This window comes from Phyllobates terribilis, unplaced genomic scaffold (genome assembly GCF_046119375.1).
Source record: "Phyllobates terribilis strain yellow unplaced genomic scaffold, ASM4611937v1 Scaffold_3__8_contigs__length_932513732, whole genome shotgun sequence".
NCBI lineage: Eukaryota > Metazoa > Chordata > Amphibia > Anura > Dendrobatidae > Phyllobates > Phyllobates terribilis.
Window position 1 is genome coordinate 367569995 of NW_027362763.1, and position 20884 is coordinate 367590878.

General features: G+C 40.0%; 1 protein-coding gene across 2 annotated transcripts in view; it reads right to left on the reverse strand.

Moving 5' to 3' along the window:
- CSMD1 (CUB and Sushi multiple domains 1) overlaps positions 1 to 20884 on the reverse strand; it is a 2980041-nt gene that overhangs the window by 217418 nt on the left and 2741739 nt on the right. For both annotated transcript variants that reach the window (XM_073675393.1, XM_073675394.1), the window contains exon 55: positions 11087 to 11275. In XM_073675393.1, coding sequence (XP_073531494.1) covers positions 11087 to 11275 — 189 coding nt within the window. The remainder of the gene's footprint in view (positions 1 to 11086; positions 11276 to 20884) is intronic.

Genomic DNA, 20884 nt, shown 5'->3' on the forward strand with positions numbered 1-20884 from the left:
CCAAAACCTGACAAATTCAATGGACGAGAGAGTTCAGAAGCTCCTTTCGAACAAGGGGTCCTATGTGAAAATGTAACATCACCTAGAATAAAGTTTTGAGTTGAAAACTGTTTGATTTCAGTTTCTAACAACCTGCTAATGCTTATAATTTCAAAAATGACCATTTTTTTGGTCTTTATTAAAATGAAAAGGTTGATCGAAAAGTTTGGGGGATCTAAGAGTGTGGCAACCCAGTAGTCATGATTACTTCGAATTCTGACAATATGAGGGTCATGCTGCAGGTAGTGCAGCAAGAAGGCACTTATGTGTCTTGCGCATCTCGGAGCCCCAAAATTATTTTCCGGGCTAGATGCAGCTAAAAATTATTTTTAATTTTAAATCTGGTGAAGCTTATTATAGATGGCCTAATAGGATCAGTGCTGCACACTGCTACAAAGCCCAAATTATTTTCCAGTCAAGATACAGATAAACATGATTAGTAATTTGAAAGCTTAAAACGGTTGGTAGGGTGATTTTAACCAATCATCAAGCTTTTACTCTCCCCAGGATGACACAGGGGTAGAAAAGTCGTTTCGGATCCATGATTTGTTCATCTTTATGAACGTGAGTCTGTCTACATTATCAGTGGAGAGCCGCGTGCGCTTATCTGTCAGCACACCACCAGCAGCGCTGAACACACGTTCAGACAGAACGCTGGCTGCGGGGCATGACAAGATCTCCAAGGCGTAAGTGGCTAGCTCCGGCCATTTATCCAGATTGGAAGCCCAAAAAGAGCAAGGGTCCAGTGACACAGTCGTGGCTTCAATGTTTACTTGGAGATACTCCTGTACCATCATCTCTAGGCGTTGACTATGTGTCAGACTTCTTGTCTCCTGTGGCCTTGCAAAGGATGGGCTAAAAAAGTGGTGAAATGATTCCGCAAAATTGAGGTTACCAGCAGATACTGTGGTTCTGTTACGGTTTGAGTGCTGAACACTTGACGGTCCCACGGTTGGCAAGTTGGAACTGTGAGATTCACTACGTGCACCACTGGTATTTTGTGGAAAAGCACATGTAAGATTCTGCAACAGTCTCTGCTGATACTCCTGCATGCGTGCATCCCTTTCTATGGCAGGAATAATTTCTGCAAATTTACTTTTGTACCGGGGATCTAACAGTGTGGCAACCCAGTAGTCAGGATTATTTCTAATTCTCACAATTCGAGGGTCATGTTGCAGGTAGTGCAGCAAGAAGGCACTCATGTGAGTTGCGCATCCAGGAGCACCAAGTCCCTGTTGTGTTGGTGGCGAGGTAACAATCATGCTTCCTTCCTCTGTCCTCTCCCCCCAACCTCGCACAACAGAAATGTGATCAAGGTCTCCCACATCTGATGAGTCTTCCATCAGTTCGTCCTCCACTTCTTCCTGGGCTCCTGCACCTTCCTCACTAGTTTGGCTGCTACCATGCGCCCTGGTTAAACCATCTCCCCCACCCTCACATGCCTGCCGCCTTGGTGCTGCCGACCGTCTGGACCTTGCAGATGTTAGCCCTTCCGCATACAACTCCTCCTCCTCTACTTCCTCCACCTCCTCTTGTGCCACCACCTGACTCCGAATTCTGTTTAACATGTGCTCCAGCATGTAAATCACCGGAATAGTCATGCTGATAATGGCATCGTCAGCACTAAACATCTTCGTCGCCATTTCAAAACTGTGCAGAAGGGTGCATAGGTCCCTGATCTGAGACCACTCCTCCAGCGTGATTTGCCCCACCTCTGAATCTCGTTGGCCCAGGCTATACGTCAGAACGTATTGCACCAGGGCTTGTCGGTGCTGCCACAGTCGCTGCAACATGTGCAGAGTTGAATTCCACCGGGTAGGCACATCGCATTTTAGCCGGTGAAGTGGCAGGCCCAACGACTTCTGTAGAGATGTAAGTCGCTGAGCTGCGGGATGCGAACGGCGGAAGTGAGCACACAGCGACCGTGCCCTCTGCAGAAGGCCATCTAGTCTGGGATAGTGGGCTAAAAATTGCTGGACAACCAGGTTCAACACGTGAGCCATACAAGGCACGTGTGTGACATTGCCCCGGCGAAGGGCCGCACCCAGGTTTGCAGCATTGTAGCACACGGCCTTCCCTGGTTTCAGGTCCAGTGGAGACAACCATTCATGAAATTGGTTCTCCAGAGCTGACCACAACTCCTCAGCTGTGTGACTCACATTTCCCAGACATTTCAATGTAAAAACCGCCTGATGACGTTGAGCCCTACTGCCAGCATAGTAAGGAGGTGTGCAGGATCCCTTCTGCGCAGTTAGAAAGCTTGTGGCATGACCAGACAGGCTTTGGGTGCAGGTGGAAGACCGAGAGGAGGTTGAGGAGGCAGAAGCAGTGGAGGAAAAATGACATAAAGAGGATTGACGCACAACTCGTGGGGACGGCAAGACTTGGACAGCAGCCCCTTGTCCTGCTGTCACCATAGTTACCCAGTGCCCAGTCAGCGACATGTAACGCCCCTGTCCATGCCTACTCGTCCAAGTGTCTGTCGTGAAATGCACCCTGTCACACACAGAGTTTCTCAAAGAAGCGGTGATGTTGTGTGCGACATGCTGGTGGAGCGCAGGCACACCTTTCTTTGAGAAGTAGTGCCGACTGGGCATCTGGTACTGGGGCACTGCGACGGACATAAGGTCTCGAAAATCCTCTGTGTCCACCAGGCGGAAAGGCAGCATTTCTGTAGCCAAGAGCTTGCAGATGGTGAAATTCAACCTCTTAGCTTTCTCATGGCTAGGAGGAAATGGTCTTTTACTTGTCCACATCTGAGGGACCGAGGGCTGGCTATTGTGCTTAGACGGGGTTGATAAGGGTGTCCCCGGCAAACTGCCGGTCTGTGAGGAAGATGCAGGCGGACATGTTAGGTTGCCTTGATCCAAAGGTGGTGCTATCGATGTCGGACAGCGCTCAAGACCAGCTGGTGTTACCACCTCCAAAGAAAATGATGACCTGCCAATCACGCTGGCTGTTGCGGGTAAAGAGGTGGCAGGTCTGCGCCCCAAAACAGGTGTGACTGCTGTCCCCCCAGTCACAGAGGATGAAGAGGCCGCGGATGCACAAGATATGGCAGACGGTGGTTGGCCCGGCCGGCTAGACCGCATTGTAGCACACTGAACTTCCCACTGCAACTTATGCTTCATGTCCATGTGCCGGTTCATGCATGAAGTACTCAAACTATGTATTTTTTGGCCTCTACTTAGCTTTTGCTGACAAATGTTACAGATAACACGAGTTGGGTCATCTTTATCGATCTGAAAAAATGCCCAGGCTATGCAAGGCTTAGCACCCATGCGACCTGAAGAGCCACCACGACTTGTGGTGAGAGGCAGAGTTGTGTTTGAGGATGCAGTTGTTGACGTGCTTCCAGTACTACGTCTCTGTCCAGGAAGGCGCAACCTGACCTCGTCATCACTAGCATCTTCCTCCACCTCCTCTGCTGACCTCATCTCTTGGCTGACTGTGGGTTGACAGTAAGTGGGATCTCCGACCTCATCATCATCACCCTGTGCGTTATCACACCCGTCGTCCTCAGAGCCAACCTGTTCCTGCCCTGACAAAAAACTAAAGTTGTCGCTCCAATCAGGTATTTGAGTCTTATCATCGTCTTCCTCATTGTCTCCACCAACAGGAGTTACAGTTTGGGAATGAGGGTCTACATTATGGTCAGAACCTTCTGCGTCTGGTCCTGGATCCGACTCATAAAGATTCTGGGCATCAGTGCAGATCATTTCCTCGTCTGGATTCACAGAAGCGCTGGAGTCGACCTCTGATTCCCAGGCTATAGTATGAGTAAACAGCTCTGCAGACTCAACCATCTGTTCTACCTCATACTCAGACGGGCAGCTGGAGATTTGGGAGCTGTGAGGAAGCAAGTGCGATTTGGGTGACACCTTTGAGGACTGGAGTATTTGTGATGTTGAAGTTGATGTGGAGGAGAGCCCACTTAAAGGAGCACTTGATATCCGTTGAAGCACCTGCTGTTTTTGTGCCTCATCTGGAATTTGTAGCGATTGGCGTGGCCGTAAGAAAGGGATCTTATCACATTGTCCGCTAAAAGAAGTAGACATTTTAGTTTGGCTGGAAGATGGTCTTTCTTCTGCACCTACCCCACGGACACAACCTTTTTTCCCCTTCCCAACCCGCCTATTCCCCTTTCCACCAGCAGCAGGCCTTTTTCCACTCATTTTGGTGGTTAACTAATTCACAACTCTGGAGTTGTTTGCACAAAAAACAATGGATGGTAACCGAGCAGAGCTGAGTGGCCAAACTGTGGTATTAGGCCAAAACTATTGGCTGGGTTAGATGCAGAAAAAAATTATTTTTAATTTGCAACCTGATGGAGGTCAGTATAGATAGACTAATAGACCAAGTCCCACACACCGCTAGAAGCCCAAATATTTTTTCAGAGCTAGATGCAGAAAATTTTTTTATTCAATTTGCAACCTGATGGAGGTCAGTATAGATGGACTAATAGACCAAGTCCCACACACTGCTAGAAGCCCAAATATTTTTTCAGAGCTAGATGCAGAAAAAAATTATTTTTAATTTGCAACCTGATGGAGGTCAGTATAGATGGACTAATAGACCAAGTCCCACACACCGCTAGAAGCCCAAATATTTTTTCAGAGCTAGATGCAGAAAATTTTTTTATTCAATTTGCAACCTGATGGAGGTCAGTATAGATGGACTAATAGACCAAGTCCCACACACTGCTAGAAGCCCAAATATTTTTTCAGAGCTAGATGCAGAAAAAAATTATTTTTAATTTGCAACCTGATGGAGGTCAGTATAGATGGACTAATAGACCAAGTCCCACACACCGCTAGAAGCCCAAATATTTTTTCAGAGCTAGATGCAGAAAAAAATTATATTCAATTTGCAACCTGCTGGACGTCAGTATAGAAGGACTAATAGAACAAGTCCCACACACTGCTAGAAGCCCAAATATTTTTTCAGAGCTAAATGAAGAAGAAAATTTTTTTATTCAATTTGCAACCTGATGGAGGTCAGTATAGATGGACTAATAGACCAAGTCCCACACACTGCTAGAAGCCCAAATATTTTTTCAGAGCTAGATGCAGAAAATTTTTTTATTCAATTTGCAACCTGATGGAGGTCAGTATAGATGGACTAATAGACCAAGTCCCACACACTGCTAGAAGCCCAAATATTTTTTCAGAGCTAGATGCAGAAAAAAATTATTTTTAATTTGCAACCTGATGGAGGTCAGTATAGATGGACTAATAGACCAAGTCCCACACACCGCTAGAAGCCCAAATATTTTTTCAGAGCTAGATGCAGAAATTTTTTTTATTCAATTTGCAACCTGATGGAGGTCAGTATAGATGGACTAATAGACCAAGTCCCACACACCGCTAGAAGCCCAAATATTTTTTCAGAGCTAGATGCAGAAATTTTTTTTATTCAATTTGCAACCTGATGAAGGTCAGTATAGATGGACTAATAGACCAAGTCCCACACACCGCTAGAAGCCCAAATATTTTTTCAGAGCTAGATGCAGAAATTTTTTTTATTCAATTTGCAACCTGATGGAGGTCAGTATAGATGGACTAATAGACCAAGTCCCACACACTGCTAGAAGCCCAAATATTTTTTCAGAGCTAGATGCAGAAAAAAATTATTTTTAATTTGCAACCTGATGGAGGTCGGTATAGATGGACTAATAGACCAAGTCCCACACGCTGCTAGAAGCCCAAATATTTTTTCAGAGATAAATGAAGAAAAACATTATTTTTAATTTGCAACCTGATGGAGGTCAGTATAGATGGACTAATAGACCAAGTCCCACACACTGCTAGAAGCCCAAATATTTTTTCAGAGATAGATGCAGAAAAAAATTATTTTTAATTTGCAACCTGATGGAGGTCAGTATAGATGGACTAATAGACCAAGTCCCACACACCGCTAGAAGCCCAAATATTTTTTCAGAGCTAGATGCAGAAAAAAATTATATTCAGTTTGCAACCTGATGGAGGTCAGTATAGATGGACTAATAGAATGATGCTATGCCCAAAAGATTTTACTTCACTAGGTGCAGTAAAAAAATTGGTATTCTATACACAGGTGGTATATCTTGCAACACAGATAGGCTACTCCACTGACTAACACACTCTGCAATAGGCCAAAAAGGATTAGCTTTGCTAGATTCAGCCAAATGCTGTGAAAAAAACTTGCACAGCACTGGCACAGACCTGCCTGGCAAAAACTGATAGGAACTGATGTAACCTAGTCCTGAAAAGGACTCCAATTACAATTAGTCTTTACTCCCACAATCTATCTATTTAAGAGCACAGACCTGCCTGATAAAAGTCGTAGGAAATGCTGTAACCTAGTCCTTAAAAGGACTGCAATCACAACTATTCCCTACTCCCAAGCTATCTGTATATTTGTGCGAAAATTGGCTTGAAATTAACAAGGTATAGCGCACACAGCAACAGCGGTGCCGTCTAACACGCAGCTGCAGCAGTGAGAAAATGGTGGCGACGGGGAAAATGGCTTGGTCTTATAGGGCAAGGACATGTGACATACACTGCCAATCACACATGCCCTTGCTTGTGTTAAAAAAAGCACTTCGCTCCGTGTGTGCGCTGCTGATAGGCTGACAGATTGCACCTCCCCACTGCAAATGCGGGAAAGAGAAAAAAAAATGGAGATCTTCATTGTTCCTGCAGAGATCCATCCCCTGCCCCTCCCCCCGCCCCGCTGTACACTCAAACTGCGTATTAACATTAATTTTCATCATTACTGAGAAAAAATCCAGTTATGATTTTGGTGCACGAACAGTTATCGAACATAACCTCGAACAGCCGAATTTTTCTCAAATTGTTCGTGTTCGCCGACCGGCTCGAACACCGCCCAAAACAGCTCGAATTTGAGATTGGCGAACAGTTCGAGTAGAACAACGCTCATCTCTACTTAAGAGAAAGGTTGGTCTAAGATTTTACTTTCTGGTGTGTAGATGTACTGTATATATACATAAAATATAGAGTATATGCACTTTAGACCCAGATGGATACATGTGCAATATTCAATATAATCTATAGTGAAAATGTTTATTGATACAAGCTGTCCTATTTAACTACTGTTGATATGGACTATTGCTAAATGCAATCATTTAATATGTGTGGAGACCGCTGTTGATACATATGTAATATGACTTTATTATGTCAGCTATGGAAGTAGTATCCTGTTGACCATTGTTGAGGGTATGGTACACATGCCGATATGGACCGAATGCTAGATATACTAATCATTGTTTAGAGATTGATATATTTCTTCATCTGTAGATCCGTGGGTCATGTTTTTTTTTATCATAGGGACCTAATGATTAATATTCATAGATTCAAAGGATATATGGTAAATAATGGTAATTGTTTTGAAATGTCGAAAGTCTGTTTAATCACAGCGCGTCTCAACTGTTACATTTCAACTGTGTCTTGTACTGTAAAGATAAGTGGACAGTAATATAGATTGTCAAACTTATGAGGGATAGTGTATACCAAACTCAGCACTGTCCAACCTTCCCTTTTCTTTGTCTGTTTTTGCCTTTTGTACATTTTTTAATAATAGATTAATAAAAATTGATTTAAATAGAATTCTCATGTACTGTCTATGGGGAAAAAAATGAGCTGAATATCACATTTAAAAAGCTTCTCATTAGCTGTGTGTTCATGTTTGGGACCCGGTCCTGCTCAGCCCTTAGTCACACAGGACGTCACTATGACGCAGAGCAAGGTTTTAATAATAGGGGTTAGGATCTTCCTGAACTTGGGTACACCTTGACGTTGGTGGGATTGCTTCTACGCTTTTTTTGATCAAAAATGGTGTTTACCAAGTACCCAATGTTATTTATATGCACTATTGCTTTTACTTATTTATTTACAGGGGGTATTTATTTATTGTATTCATTTTGTTTCTATGCTTTAATGCAGAAAACTGTAATTCAGTACTTTACACAGAAAAGGCTACTGTCAAGTTAGCATTTTCTGCATTAAGACATCTTGCTGTGTCTTGTGCCCTACTTGTTAATTCCTCATCTGTACCTATAAAGGAAATATATATTTCTGTATAAAAAAATCATATCCAAACATATTATGCTATGTATTAAATTAATTTTTGTATTCCTATGTATACTATCCTAAGATATGCCAAAAATCACACTTTTGGAGTATGCTGAGTGCGTGGGGTCCTGTTAATATGTTCATCACTTCCATGAAAGATTTCCTGTGGCATAAGCTAAGAATAAAATGAAACTGAGAAGCGAACAGGTTGTAAAGATAGAATAAAGGTATGTGACAGACCCCTTTAAAGAGAATTTAGATACGTAGCTAAAATAGAATGTCTTTTTAATTTTTGTAAGCAGTCATAAAACCAACTAAAAGCAATTAATGTGCTAAATTACTAATGAGACCATTTTCAAACTACTGTAAATAATTTTCCAAGGGATGTTCAAATTCCCTGGATCTCTTATAATTTTGTCTTAATGACTCAGGTAGATTGAAAAACGACACATGGGGAAACTAAAAATAATTTAATCGTTGATTTCCACAGACCTCATTTCCTTTAAAAAACTGTTTCAAGAGCAAACAGTAATGCAAGATCAATTAAAAAGGGTAAAAATGTACACAGCTAAGTTATCAGCAATGTTCTATTTCTTGTTCATTCAAAAAAAAAAAGCAAAACTCCATTGTTACAAGTAACCTCTTGCGACTGTGATGTTTCATCCCTTATGTTTTAATTCCAATTGTTTGCTTTCTCGCAGGCTGTGTTCAATACTGCAGTAAATCATGTCTCCTCCATATTTCTCCTGTTACAAGAATCTTAACTAAAGTGCTCTTTTAAAGAAATTACAGATAGCAAAACAACCTCTTTCATTCCCCTTGGAATCTCCTGAACTGACTACATGTATCCAATTGTTTCATTTTGTTTGTCTTTCTCTATATTTTAACCCTGCAACTGAGTCATTGTTGCAACATAAATAACACATTTATCTGAAATGTTATTACATCAAATCCCCACTTATAGTTTCCAAATAATACATATTTGGAAAGAATGTTTCAAGGTCAAAAGCTATCAAATTGATCGACTCACAGCAGTAGGGCATTAACGTATACTAAACATAACTTTTACAAATGATACAAACGCAACAGAGATTTCTATTGCTAAAAGATAAACAATGTCATGATCATCTATAAACATAATAAAGCAGTCTACATGGGATTTTTTTGGGCATATAAAGTTCATGCCTTTGAATTCACAAAGTTATTTACAAGCTGTACTAAAAGTAAATGCTGCAATTGATGGCGTGTGGATTAATGCATAGTTATGTCTTTGAAGAAAACATATTTTTATTAAGTTGGTAAAATACTGCAAATACTATTATTATTTATTTCACTTTTATTTTCTACTTTAGAAAAGACTTAGTGGAATGTGGGTTCAATGCTTAAATATTTTACAATTTGTATATTCAAATAGTTAACTATTAACAGTTGTTGATTTAGTTGAATAGTGAAAAAAGTAAGAAAAATTACTGTTGAAGACATTTTTCTAAGATAATCAGTCAGCTGTGTTTTGGACAATTTACAGCTGACATAAGCCCCAAGCCCCTTTACCTCAATTGTCACTGCACCAGGACAATCGGGAAGAGTAAAGGTGAAGCGCCAGAGTAGGAGCATCTCATGTGATGCTCCACTTCTGGGGCGGCTCATGGCTGGTATTTATAGGCTGGGAAGGGAGCAATAACTACGGACCTTCCCAGCCTGATAAAATCAGCTCTCAGCTGTCTGCTTTACCTTTGCTGGTTTCATAAAATAGGGGGACCCCACATTGTTTTTTTCATTTATTTGATTACTTATTTATTTTTTAGGATAAACAAGCCTAAGTAGCTGTACAATAAACTCCACATGAAAAGCACTAAAGGGTACAAGTTTATAACATGTAGGGGGCTTGTGACATAATACATATGCAGGATATCTATATTTTTTTTCTATCTATCTATCTATACTATCTATCCTATCTATCTAAAAAAAAGACAAAATGAGATGCAGCAACACCTAACCGATGTGTCGGTGCAAAGCCCAATCCTATATATATGTATAAAAAGGGAATAGCAGCACTCCAATTAAAAAAATTTATAGTATTTATTCGCCCAACATGGCAATGTTTTGGTTGGCAACATGGCAAAGTTTGGCATGAGGAAGGTTCACACATGAACCAAAATGTTTCCATGTTGGACGAAAAAACACCATCACTTTTTTATTTATCTATCCATGTATCTAGCAAGCTATTATATATCTAATATCTTTTTATCATCTATCTATCTATATATTTAAGAAAGATTGTTTTATTAGTTTTGCAAACTAGCTTTAAGTTTCATAGAGAATTACAGTATGCAAAAGCTGATGTTAAAAACGCATTGCATACGAATATCATACACATGTTATATAGATGTCACACAGATGCTAGGTGAGAAAAAAAACAAACGCACACCTGCATAGCACTTGCATGACAAAAGGTAAACCATATGGATTCCACTGGTTCAACTTTTCAGGATGAACATCGGAGAGAGTGAGATACCTCACCAATAAAAAAAACGCACCCTTAGTTTAACATGTCCCTGTGGTCAAATTATTTTCAATCTTTTCTAGGGGTACCATCATTTCTGTTCATGCCATGTAATTTAGTTAGTATTTTTTATGTTGAACTACAATTCAAAAGCAATGTCTGATTTTCTTCAGTTTATATTCAGTAAATATAAATTTAAAATTACTTTTGTCAGTCTCAAGTTATTTTAGTGACCATTTTGTTTTTGTTTTCTTACTTTAACAGAAGTGTACCAACAATTTTATCCACTTGTATCATATGTATAAATTGTATATATTTTATGAACATTAATAATTATGTTAGAACATTTTAAATATTTGTATACCTTTTTTGCTGGTTACTTCTCTAAATGCTGGGTTTACTGTTGTGAATATGAAATTCAGAAGAACAGAAGTTATTCTATTAATATGATACATATCCATGCAGTACTTACGGATGCACTTCGGTAATGATCTGTCCCACAAGCCATTTGCCTTGCAGTTAAGAACAGATGATCCCAGAAGATAGTAGCCTTTCTTACAATGATATGTCACACTGATTCCATAGCGGAAACTCTCAGGATAGTTTTGTTGTCCATGACGAATTGCATTTTCCACAAAACCAGGATCTGTACAATTTACCACTATAAAAGATAAGTAAATACAATATTTTCAGGCTGACCATGCACAAAGTAAAGATAACCTAGCATCAAATATAACAATTTTTGTTTAGAAACTTTTTTTTAAAATCCTTTGAAACTGAACCAAAATGTGTTACATTTGACCATTCCAAATATTAAAGAAATAAAAAGACATAAAATGACAACATTTTTAACTGTAACGTATTTTCAGCAAACATCCCTACTAGTCTGCTTTTTTTACTTGAAACTTAATTTTAGACCCCCTTATAAAACCAGAAAAAACAGTACCAGTGTCATCAATGTTTCAGATCAGTGTGTCATCAGTGTGTCCTCAGTGTTTTTTAGGTATGGCAAAAGAAAAAGAAATTACAAAGCTTCTCCTACACTTTACAATGTTAAACACCATCCGTGTGCTGTACATGTTTCATACAGACCTATTGAATTGTAGTGGTCATTGTCATCCATGCTGCCAGTACAAAATGGACATGTCTCTATGTAGTTTACATGGACACACGGCACTTGTAAAAACACGGACAAATCCGTGAAAAAACGGACTGGAAACATGGACATGTGAAGAGAGCCTTACAGACTTTCATTTGTTTCTCACACATGCATTCCTCACATGTCTTTCCAAATATTTGATAGCTTTAAATTGAAATAATAACTTCTATGTAATGTCAAATAGATTTTCCAAAAGTAAGCCTAATTATTTTTTATAACAGTCAAAAACAATTCTTGAATGAAAAGAAAAAACAGTTTTTGTTAAGGAGGAAGAATTTAAAACAAGCAACTTTGTAATAAATCTTATTAGAGAAATCAGCTTCTTTCTCCTCCTCGACTGATCACTAATTTTCTAAATTCTCAATTCTGAGATAAAATCTGTATTTAGTGAAGACATATTGTTACATTAATGAGATAGGAGATTCTATGTGGATAGAAAGGGGTGGAGGAAGGAAATATTCTGCCTCTAGCTCATCCCCTCCCATCTACATAGGAGATGGCAGATGCTACTGATAAGAGTCTATCCCAGTAATGTAACATTCTGTCTTCATTGAAAAAAGATTTTACCTCAGAATTGAGAATGTTGGAAATGTGTGATCAGTCCTGATGCAGAAAGAAGATGTTTGATTTGATAATACGGCATATATTAACGTTTTATCTTTTCATCTTTACTATTGACTTATAAAATAAAAAATTACGGTTACTTTTAACTGTGCAGGTCTAATTTGCCACACTTATTTAAATTGTCAAATTTTAGACACATACACGCTACACTGATATTACGGGCAGACTGTTGCTGAATCAAGCTTATTGTCCATCACATGGCTAAGTGTGGTAACAAAGTTTTGGACGCAAAATAAATGTTACATTTGTGTTTAAATTGTATGTTTAACCAAAACGTGACATGAGCAACAGACCTGGCAGCATGAAATTGAAAAAACCCATAACACTAAAAAAATGTAGGAGCAGAAACAGGTACAGTAGATAATCGGAACTGTGATGCCATGGACATCTAGGTCAAAAGATTAGATCAATCTGTCAGTAACAGGCCAGTTTACTATTGGCATCCTGTCATGTCCAGCTTTCAGTCTAATGTGAGAGAAGGTGTTCAGAATGGTTGGTTGTAGCAGACCAGGTTATCCACTACTAGTATTCAAACCCTAACATTTGCCAAAATTAATCAGATATAGATCAGTACTGACTTTCATTCACCTACGACTGATGCCAAATATACAATTGACGATACTTTCTGCCTACCTGACTATCTGTTATCTGTAAAGATGAGAAGGTCAGGAAACATTCAAATTTGTCTGTTTACGTAGATTCTACCAGGAAATTAAATTTATTTAGAAGTTATTCTCAGCAAATTTAAAGTTCATTATTATGCTCTGAGTTCTCTCTAGACCACAGAGCATAATAAATGTAAGATATAAAAAAAAAATACTTATACTTACCTTGCAGCTGCCCTCTTTGACTGCTTTCACTGCTCTCTGCCTGATGTCGGAACCTCCGTTGAGTCTCATTTCTGGTGATCACTCTAGACTGGGGCTTCTGGCCACAATCAGTCCCTGGTGTTAAATATGCTGGCTCATTGACCTCTTGGGCGAGTAGCCAGAAGTTGTGCCCCATTGTTCACTGTAGGCTGGGACTTCTGGCCAGGAGTAGGCCTAGAGCATGCTGAGTGAAATATTAGGCCTTGTGGCAAGAAGCCTCGGCCTAGAGTGAATACTGGGCCAGAGATTTGACATGACAGAGGTGCGGAGTACTGGACATTAAGCAGGGAACAGTGTCGGTCAACCAGAGAACTGAATGGTCAGGTATGTTTTCTTTTCTTCTTAACCTTTTGCCAGCCCTCTACTACAGTACTGATGCTGCCAGGGCTTCCTTTGCTGATTTTACACTGCCAGATGTCTCCTAACTTGCCCATCCTAACTCTCTACCCAGTAGCGTAGTTAATGGGGGGGCATTTGTTTGCATCGGCAAAATGACAGCGAGTTTTGCCAGTAGAGTCCTCAGGAACCTAGATTAGGTGAGTATATCAAGTTATTTTATTTTAATTAAAACTTGTGGGGCATCCTAAACAATGGGGGTACCTGAAACAGTGGGGCGGCCCTCATATATTATAAGGACTACTGTTGGGGCCTTATAAATTGTGGGGCCATTATACAGTTTGGGGCCTAATGTGGGGTCCATTATACAGTTTGAGGGCTAACATGATACAGTGTAGGAGCTAAAGTGAGAGCCATTATACAGTATGGGGACTAAGGTGGGGCCCATCATACAGTATAGGAACTAATGTGGGGCCCATTATACAGTTTAGGGCTAATGTGGGGCCTTTACATAATTTGGAGGCTAATGCAAGGGCCATTGTACAGTTATGGGACTAATGTGGGGCCATTATACAACATGGAAGCTAATGTAGGGGCCATTATACAGTTTGGGTACTAATGCAGGGGCCATCATATATTTTGGGGGTAATGGGGAGCAATTATACAGTTCGGGGGATAATATGAGGGCCATTATACGGTTTGGAGGCTAATGCAGGGACCATTATACAGTTTTAAGGGCTAGTGTGGGGACTACTGTGGGGGTCATTATAAAGTGTGATGGCTTCTGTGGGTGTCATTATACTGTGTTAGAAGCTGTGAAGATTTCATACTGTGTATAGCAGAGCTGTGGGCTCTCAATACTGTGCATATAGGAGCTGTATATTGGGGGACTCTAAGTGGACATTATTAAATGTTTAGTGGGCACTTAAGAAGCATTATTGTTATAAGGGCACTCAGACTATTGTAGCCATCAAAGGGGCAAAATGTGGACAATGTTTTCTAGGGCATTTGCAGAGGGCATTAATATTTTCTAGGGGAAATTTTGTATATACTACTAGACTGTACTGCTGCTGCCATTGCTCGCCATACACTTCCAGATATCCCCCATCCTGCACTAATACTCTAATTCTCATGATTGCAATTTTGAGGAGAATGTTGGGGAGATGCACCTGTGTATATATATACACAGTTATATGAAAAAGTTTGGGCACCCCTATTAATCTTAAGCTTAATGTTTTATAAAAATTCGTGTTTTTGCAACACCTATTTCAGTTTGATATATGTAATAACTGTTGGACACAGTAATGTTTCTGCCTTGAAATGAGGTTTATTGTACTAACAGTAAATGTGCAATCTGCATTCAAACAAAATTTGACAGGTGCATAAGTATGGGCACCCTTATCATTTTCATGTTTTCAATACTCCTACCTACTTTTTACTTACTTACTAAAGCACTTTTTTTGGTTTTGTAACCTCATTGAGCTTTGAACTTCATAGCCAGGTGTATGCAATCATGAGAAAAGCTACTTAAAGTGGCCACTTGCAAGTTGTTCTCCTCTCTGAATCTCCTCTGAAGAGTGGCATCATGGGCTCCTCCAAACAACTGTCAAATGATCTGAAAATAAAGATTATTCAACATAGTTGTTCAGGGGAAGGATACAAAAAGCTGTCTCAGAGATTTAACCTGTCAGTTTCCACTGTGAGGAACATAGTAAGGAAATGGAAGAACACAGGGACAGTTCTTGTTAAGGCCAGAAGTGGCAGGCCAAGAAAAACATCAGAAAGGCAGAAAAGAAGAATGGTGAGATCAGTCAAGGACAATCCTCAGACCACCTCCAGAGAGCTGCAGCATCAACTTGCTGCAGATGGTGTCACTGTGCATCGGTCAACTATACAACGCACTTTGCACAAGGAGAAGCTGTATGGGAGAGTGATGCGAAAGAAGCCGTTTCTGCAAGCACGCCACAAACAGAATCAGCTGAGGTATGCAAAAGCACATTTGGAGAAGCCAATTTCTTTTTGGAAGAAGGTCCTGTGGACTGATGAAACCAATATTGAGTTGTTTGGTCATAAAAAAAGGCGTTATGCATGGCGGCAAAAAAACACAGCATTCCAAGAAAAACACTTGCTACCCACAGTAAAATTTGGTGGAGGTTCCATCATGCTTTGGGGCTGTGTGGCCAATGCTGGCACTGGGAATCTTGTTAAAGTTGAGGGACGCATGGATTCCACTCAGTATCAGCAGATTCTTGACAATAATGTTCAAGAATCAGTGACAAAGTTAAAGTTACTGTAACGGGTCTGGGAGGTGGAACCTCTGAGCTACTATACAAAGGGGCAGTCCTTGTAAGGAAGCGGGTGGCTCCCAGGGAAGGCGGGCAGGTAGACACGGCAAGTGACAGGAACAGTCTCTGGGTAGAAGGGCAGGTGGTCACGGCAAGTGGCGGGGAAAATCTCTTGACAGGCGGGTGGTCACGGCAAGTGATGGCAAAGCCTCCTGGGTAGGCTAGCAGGCGGGTAGCAGGTGAGCGCTCCCAGGTGACCAGGTAAGAGTCTCTCGGCTGGCAGGTGGTTACGGCAAGTGACGGCAGAGCCTCCAGGTAGACTAGCTGGCGGGTAGCAGGTAAGCACTCCCAGGTGAGCGGGTAAGAGTCTCTCGGCTGGCTGGCAGGTGGTCTCAGGCAGGTATCAGGCAGGTATCAGGCAGGTATAAGGCAGGTGCTTCCTGATCCGCAGGCGGACTGGTCCATAGACAGACTGGCGGATGCTGGTAGACAGACTGTCGGAACGCAGGGAATGTAAGCAGGTAGACAGAGCTGGAAAACAGACTGGCAACGGGACCTGAGGGCTGAAGCAGAGGTGAAAGGCTTTGCAACAACTTTGCTCGGGCACCTCCATTTTGGGGGAGGTGCCTTATATATGGGAGCTCCACCGGCAATTGGCCGGGGACTCCTTAGGACGGCGCGTGCTGCCCCTCTAAGAGAGAGGGAGCGCGCGCGCGCACCCTAAGCACGGTGCCCGGGAAGCAGCGAGCGCTGCCAGCAGCGCGGGAAGAGGACGCCGAGGACGGAGCAGGGAGGTGAGGGGAACAGCGTCTCTGCCTAGCAGGAGGCAGGGACGCCGACGCTACAGTTGCGCAGGGGATGGATCTTTTAGCAAGACAATGATCCAAAACACCGCTACAAATCTACTCAGGCATTCATGCAGAGGAACAATTACAATGTTCTGGAATGGCCATCCCAGTCCCCAGACCTGAATATCATTGAACATCTGTGGGATCATTTGAAGAGGGCTGTCCATGCTCGGCAACCATCAAACTTAACTGAACTGGAATTGTTTTGTAAAGAGGAATGGTCAAAAATACCTTCATCCAGGATCCAGGAAATCATTAAAAGCTACAGGAAGCGACTAGAGGCTGTTATTTTTCCAAAAGGAGAATCTACTAAATATTAATGTCACTTTTCTGGTGAGGTGCCTATACTTATGCACCTGTCAAATTTTGTTAGAATGCAGATTGCACATTTTCTGGTAGTACAATAAACCTAATTTCAAGGCAGAAACATTACTGTGTCCAACAGTTATTACATATATCAAGCTGAAATAGCTGTTGCAAAAACACCAATTTTTATAAAACATTAAGCTTAAGATTAATAGGGGTGCCCAAACTTTTTCATATAACTGTATATATATATATATATATATATATATATATATATATATATATATATATATATATACACATATATACACAGGTGCATCTCGCTAAATTAGAATATCATCAAAAAGTTAATTTATTTCTGTTCTTCAATTCAAAAAGTGAAACTCATATATTATATAGAGTTATTACAGAGTGATCTATTTCAAGCGTTTATTTCTGATAATGTTGATGATTATGGCTTACAGCAAATGAAAACACAAAAGTCATTATCTTAGTAAATCAAATGAATTAACAAAAAACACATTCAAAGGCTTCCTAATCGTTTAAAAAGGTGCCTTAGTCTGTTTCAGTAGGCTCCACAATCGTGGGGAAGACTGATAACTCGACAGATGTTCAGAAGGCAGTCATTGACACACTCCACAAGGTCCCAGAGTTCCAATTTTCATTTGGAAATCAAGGTCCCAGAGTCTGGAGGAAAAGTGGAGATGCACACAATCCAAGCTGCTTGAGGTCAAGTGTGAAGTTTCCACAATCAGTGATGGTTTGGGGAGCCATGTCTTCTGGTGTAGGTCCACTGTGTTTTATCAAGACCAAAGTCAGTGCAGCTGTCTACCAGGAAATTTTAGAGCACTTCATGCTTTCCTCTGCGGACAAGCTTTTGGGAGATGAAAATTTCATTCTCCAGCAGGACTTGGCACCTGTCCACACTGCCAAAAGTACCAATACCTGGTTTAAAAACAACAGTATCACTGTGCTTGATTGGCCAGCAAGCTCGCCTGACCTTAACCCCATAGAGAGTCTATGGGGTATTGTCAAGAGGAAGATGAGAGACACCAGACCCAACAATGCCGACGAGCTGAAGGCTGCTATCAAAGCAACCAGGGCTTCCATAATACCTCAGCAGTGCCACAGGCTGATCCCTCCATGCCACACCACATTGATGCAGTAATTGATGCAAAAGGAGCCCCGACCAAGTACCAAGTATTGAGTGCATTTACTGAACATACATTTCAGTAGGCCAACATTTCAAATTTTAAAAACATTTTTCAAGCTGTTGTTATAAAGTATTCTAATTTACTAAGATAATGACTTTTGTGTTTTCATTGGCTGTAAGCCATAATCATCAACATTAACAGAAATAAACACTTGAAATAGATCACTGTGTTTGCAATGACTATATAATGTACGAGTTTCACCTTTTGTATTGAAGAACTGAAATAAATTAACTTTTTGATGATATTCTAATTTAGTGAGTTGCACCTGTATATGTATATATATGCATATATATGTATATATATATATATATATATATATATATATATATATATATACAGGTGCATCTCCTCAACATTCTCCTCAAAATTGCAATCATGAGAATTAGGATTAAAGTATTAGTGCAGGAGGGGGGATATCTGGAAGTGTATATGTGTATATATATATATATATATATATATATATATATATATATATATATATATATATACAATATATATGCATACACACATGTGTGTGTGTGTATATATATATATATATATATATATATATATATATTTCTGAATACGTAGCTCAAGTAGGAGATATGACAAAAGAATTTAGCTGGTTGGTCTTAGCATCTGTGCCACAGACAGGATTCCTTGATTACTATTTACCTGGGGACACAATTGTAAATCCAGGTGATAGAGCACAGGAGATTGCTTTCTCCTAGTGACAGCTGTCAAGAATGACATAGAAAATGAGCTCTGGCATTCTCAGCTCGGTATGTTGAAAAAGTCAGACTGATGCGTAAGTATGTCCTGATGACTTTGGAACTTTTATCTAAGTAGATTCAAAGCCCTGAGGATATATAAATATGGATTATCAGTCTAAAAGTAACTTCTTAAAGTATAACTATGTCAAAAATATTTTTCTCTGAATTTATTCTGCTGTATCCATCCTACTATTTCTGTGAAGAATTATAATGCTGTATGTAAAATTGTCAAGTTATATTCAGCACAGCAGCCAAAAATGCACTTTTTAAAGGATGAAAATCAATTAACAGGTTGAGCCCTAACTCTTTTAAATACATTTCAAAATATACAAATGGATTTAATATTTTTCATTTATTTTACTTATTTTATTATGCAGCTGATCCTATATTTTATTTACAATACTTCTACACAGAAAACTAAAATGTATGGCCTGCTCATGGCTTGAAGACCCAGCCTAGAATGAACACCAGGCTGGAAATGCAGCATGACAGAGGAATGGAGGTCTGGACAGCAGGAGGTAAGTGACTTGCTAAAGATTAATAATAATAATAATAAAAACATACTCACCCCATTTCCGGTTGTCTCTGCTGCTCCCTTCTCATTGTCTGGTCCTCAACCGCGTCTCGTCATCGGTCTGGTGTTCACTCTAGACCAGGGCTTCCTGCCACAAGTTAAGTATGCATGTATAGTGATAACTGGGGCCAGCGGCCAGAAGTTTTGGCTTATTGTTCGCTCTAAGCTGTGTTTTTTGCTTGCGATTTTGTACCATAGCATGCACAGTGAATTCTTGGGCTTGATCATGACTGGAAGCCCCGACTTAGAGTGGACACTAGGCAAGAGATTTTTTTTTCTTTTTTAACCTTTTGCTGGCCCTCTATTATTCAGCACATTAGCATCCACAACTGACTGCCATTTTGCAGAATTTGGACGGAGCAAATTCTAAAAAATTGTATTCTCCAGAATGTGGATTTTTGTAAAATTCTAGTAGAATTCAATTCAACTCTAATAAATTAGACCATTTCTAGTTGGCAGCTAGGGTAAAGAAAGCCCCAAAATCAGTAATCTAAGATATTTTTCCCCCAAGTAAGTATATGATCAAGTTACTGATATGAATTTTTTACCTGCTTAATTCAGGCACTTAACAGAAAGACTGGTAGCTGTCAGAAATATGACCATGTAGAAAAAAAATTACAGTGAAACTAGTTTCAAAACTAATAACATTTATCTATTAACCTTTTCACAATGAATAATTAATATGCCTGTAAAAATTTAAGATACGTTTTGAAAAGTGATACACTCATGAATGATCACTATCTAATCTACTGCAGCCTTATATCTGCTATTCAAGTATACAGTTTTTCAGTGGAAAGACTAACTAATTTTTATGTGGGACCTGAGGGGACACTACTTATCTTCTCACAAATCATAGGACTTTAAAAACCCAGTGTATGAGTAGAAGACGTTCAAGGAACACAATTCAAATATTGGTATTGATTTTCAGCGCTGAACAAGTACATGAATTTCCCTTGAGAGTTTATGTTTTGACTCTTATTGCTCCCAGATGACACAAGATTCTTCATATATGAAATCAAATATCTTGGCTTTGAAAAACATTGTAAGTACAGTGAGCAACTACCAGACAGTGCATGGGTACATGGATGCTTTGTCATAGATCTGTAACTGATGTATCTGTTGAAATAAAAAGCTATTTCTTTGTCTTATTAAATATAATTTAACTAAGTTCTGTCTTTTTCATATGTTATCACACACATTTCAGAATGGAGAGAGAGAGAGAGAGAGAGAGAGAGAGAGAGAGAGAGAAAGTAGTAGATATAAATAAGTATAAAGAAAAAAACATTTTTTTCTACTGACAGAG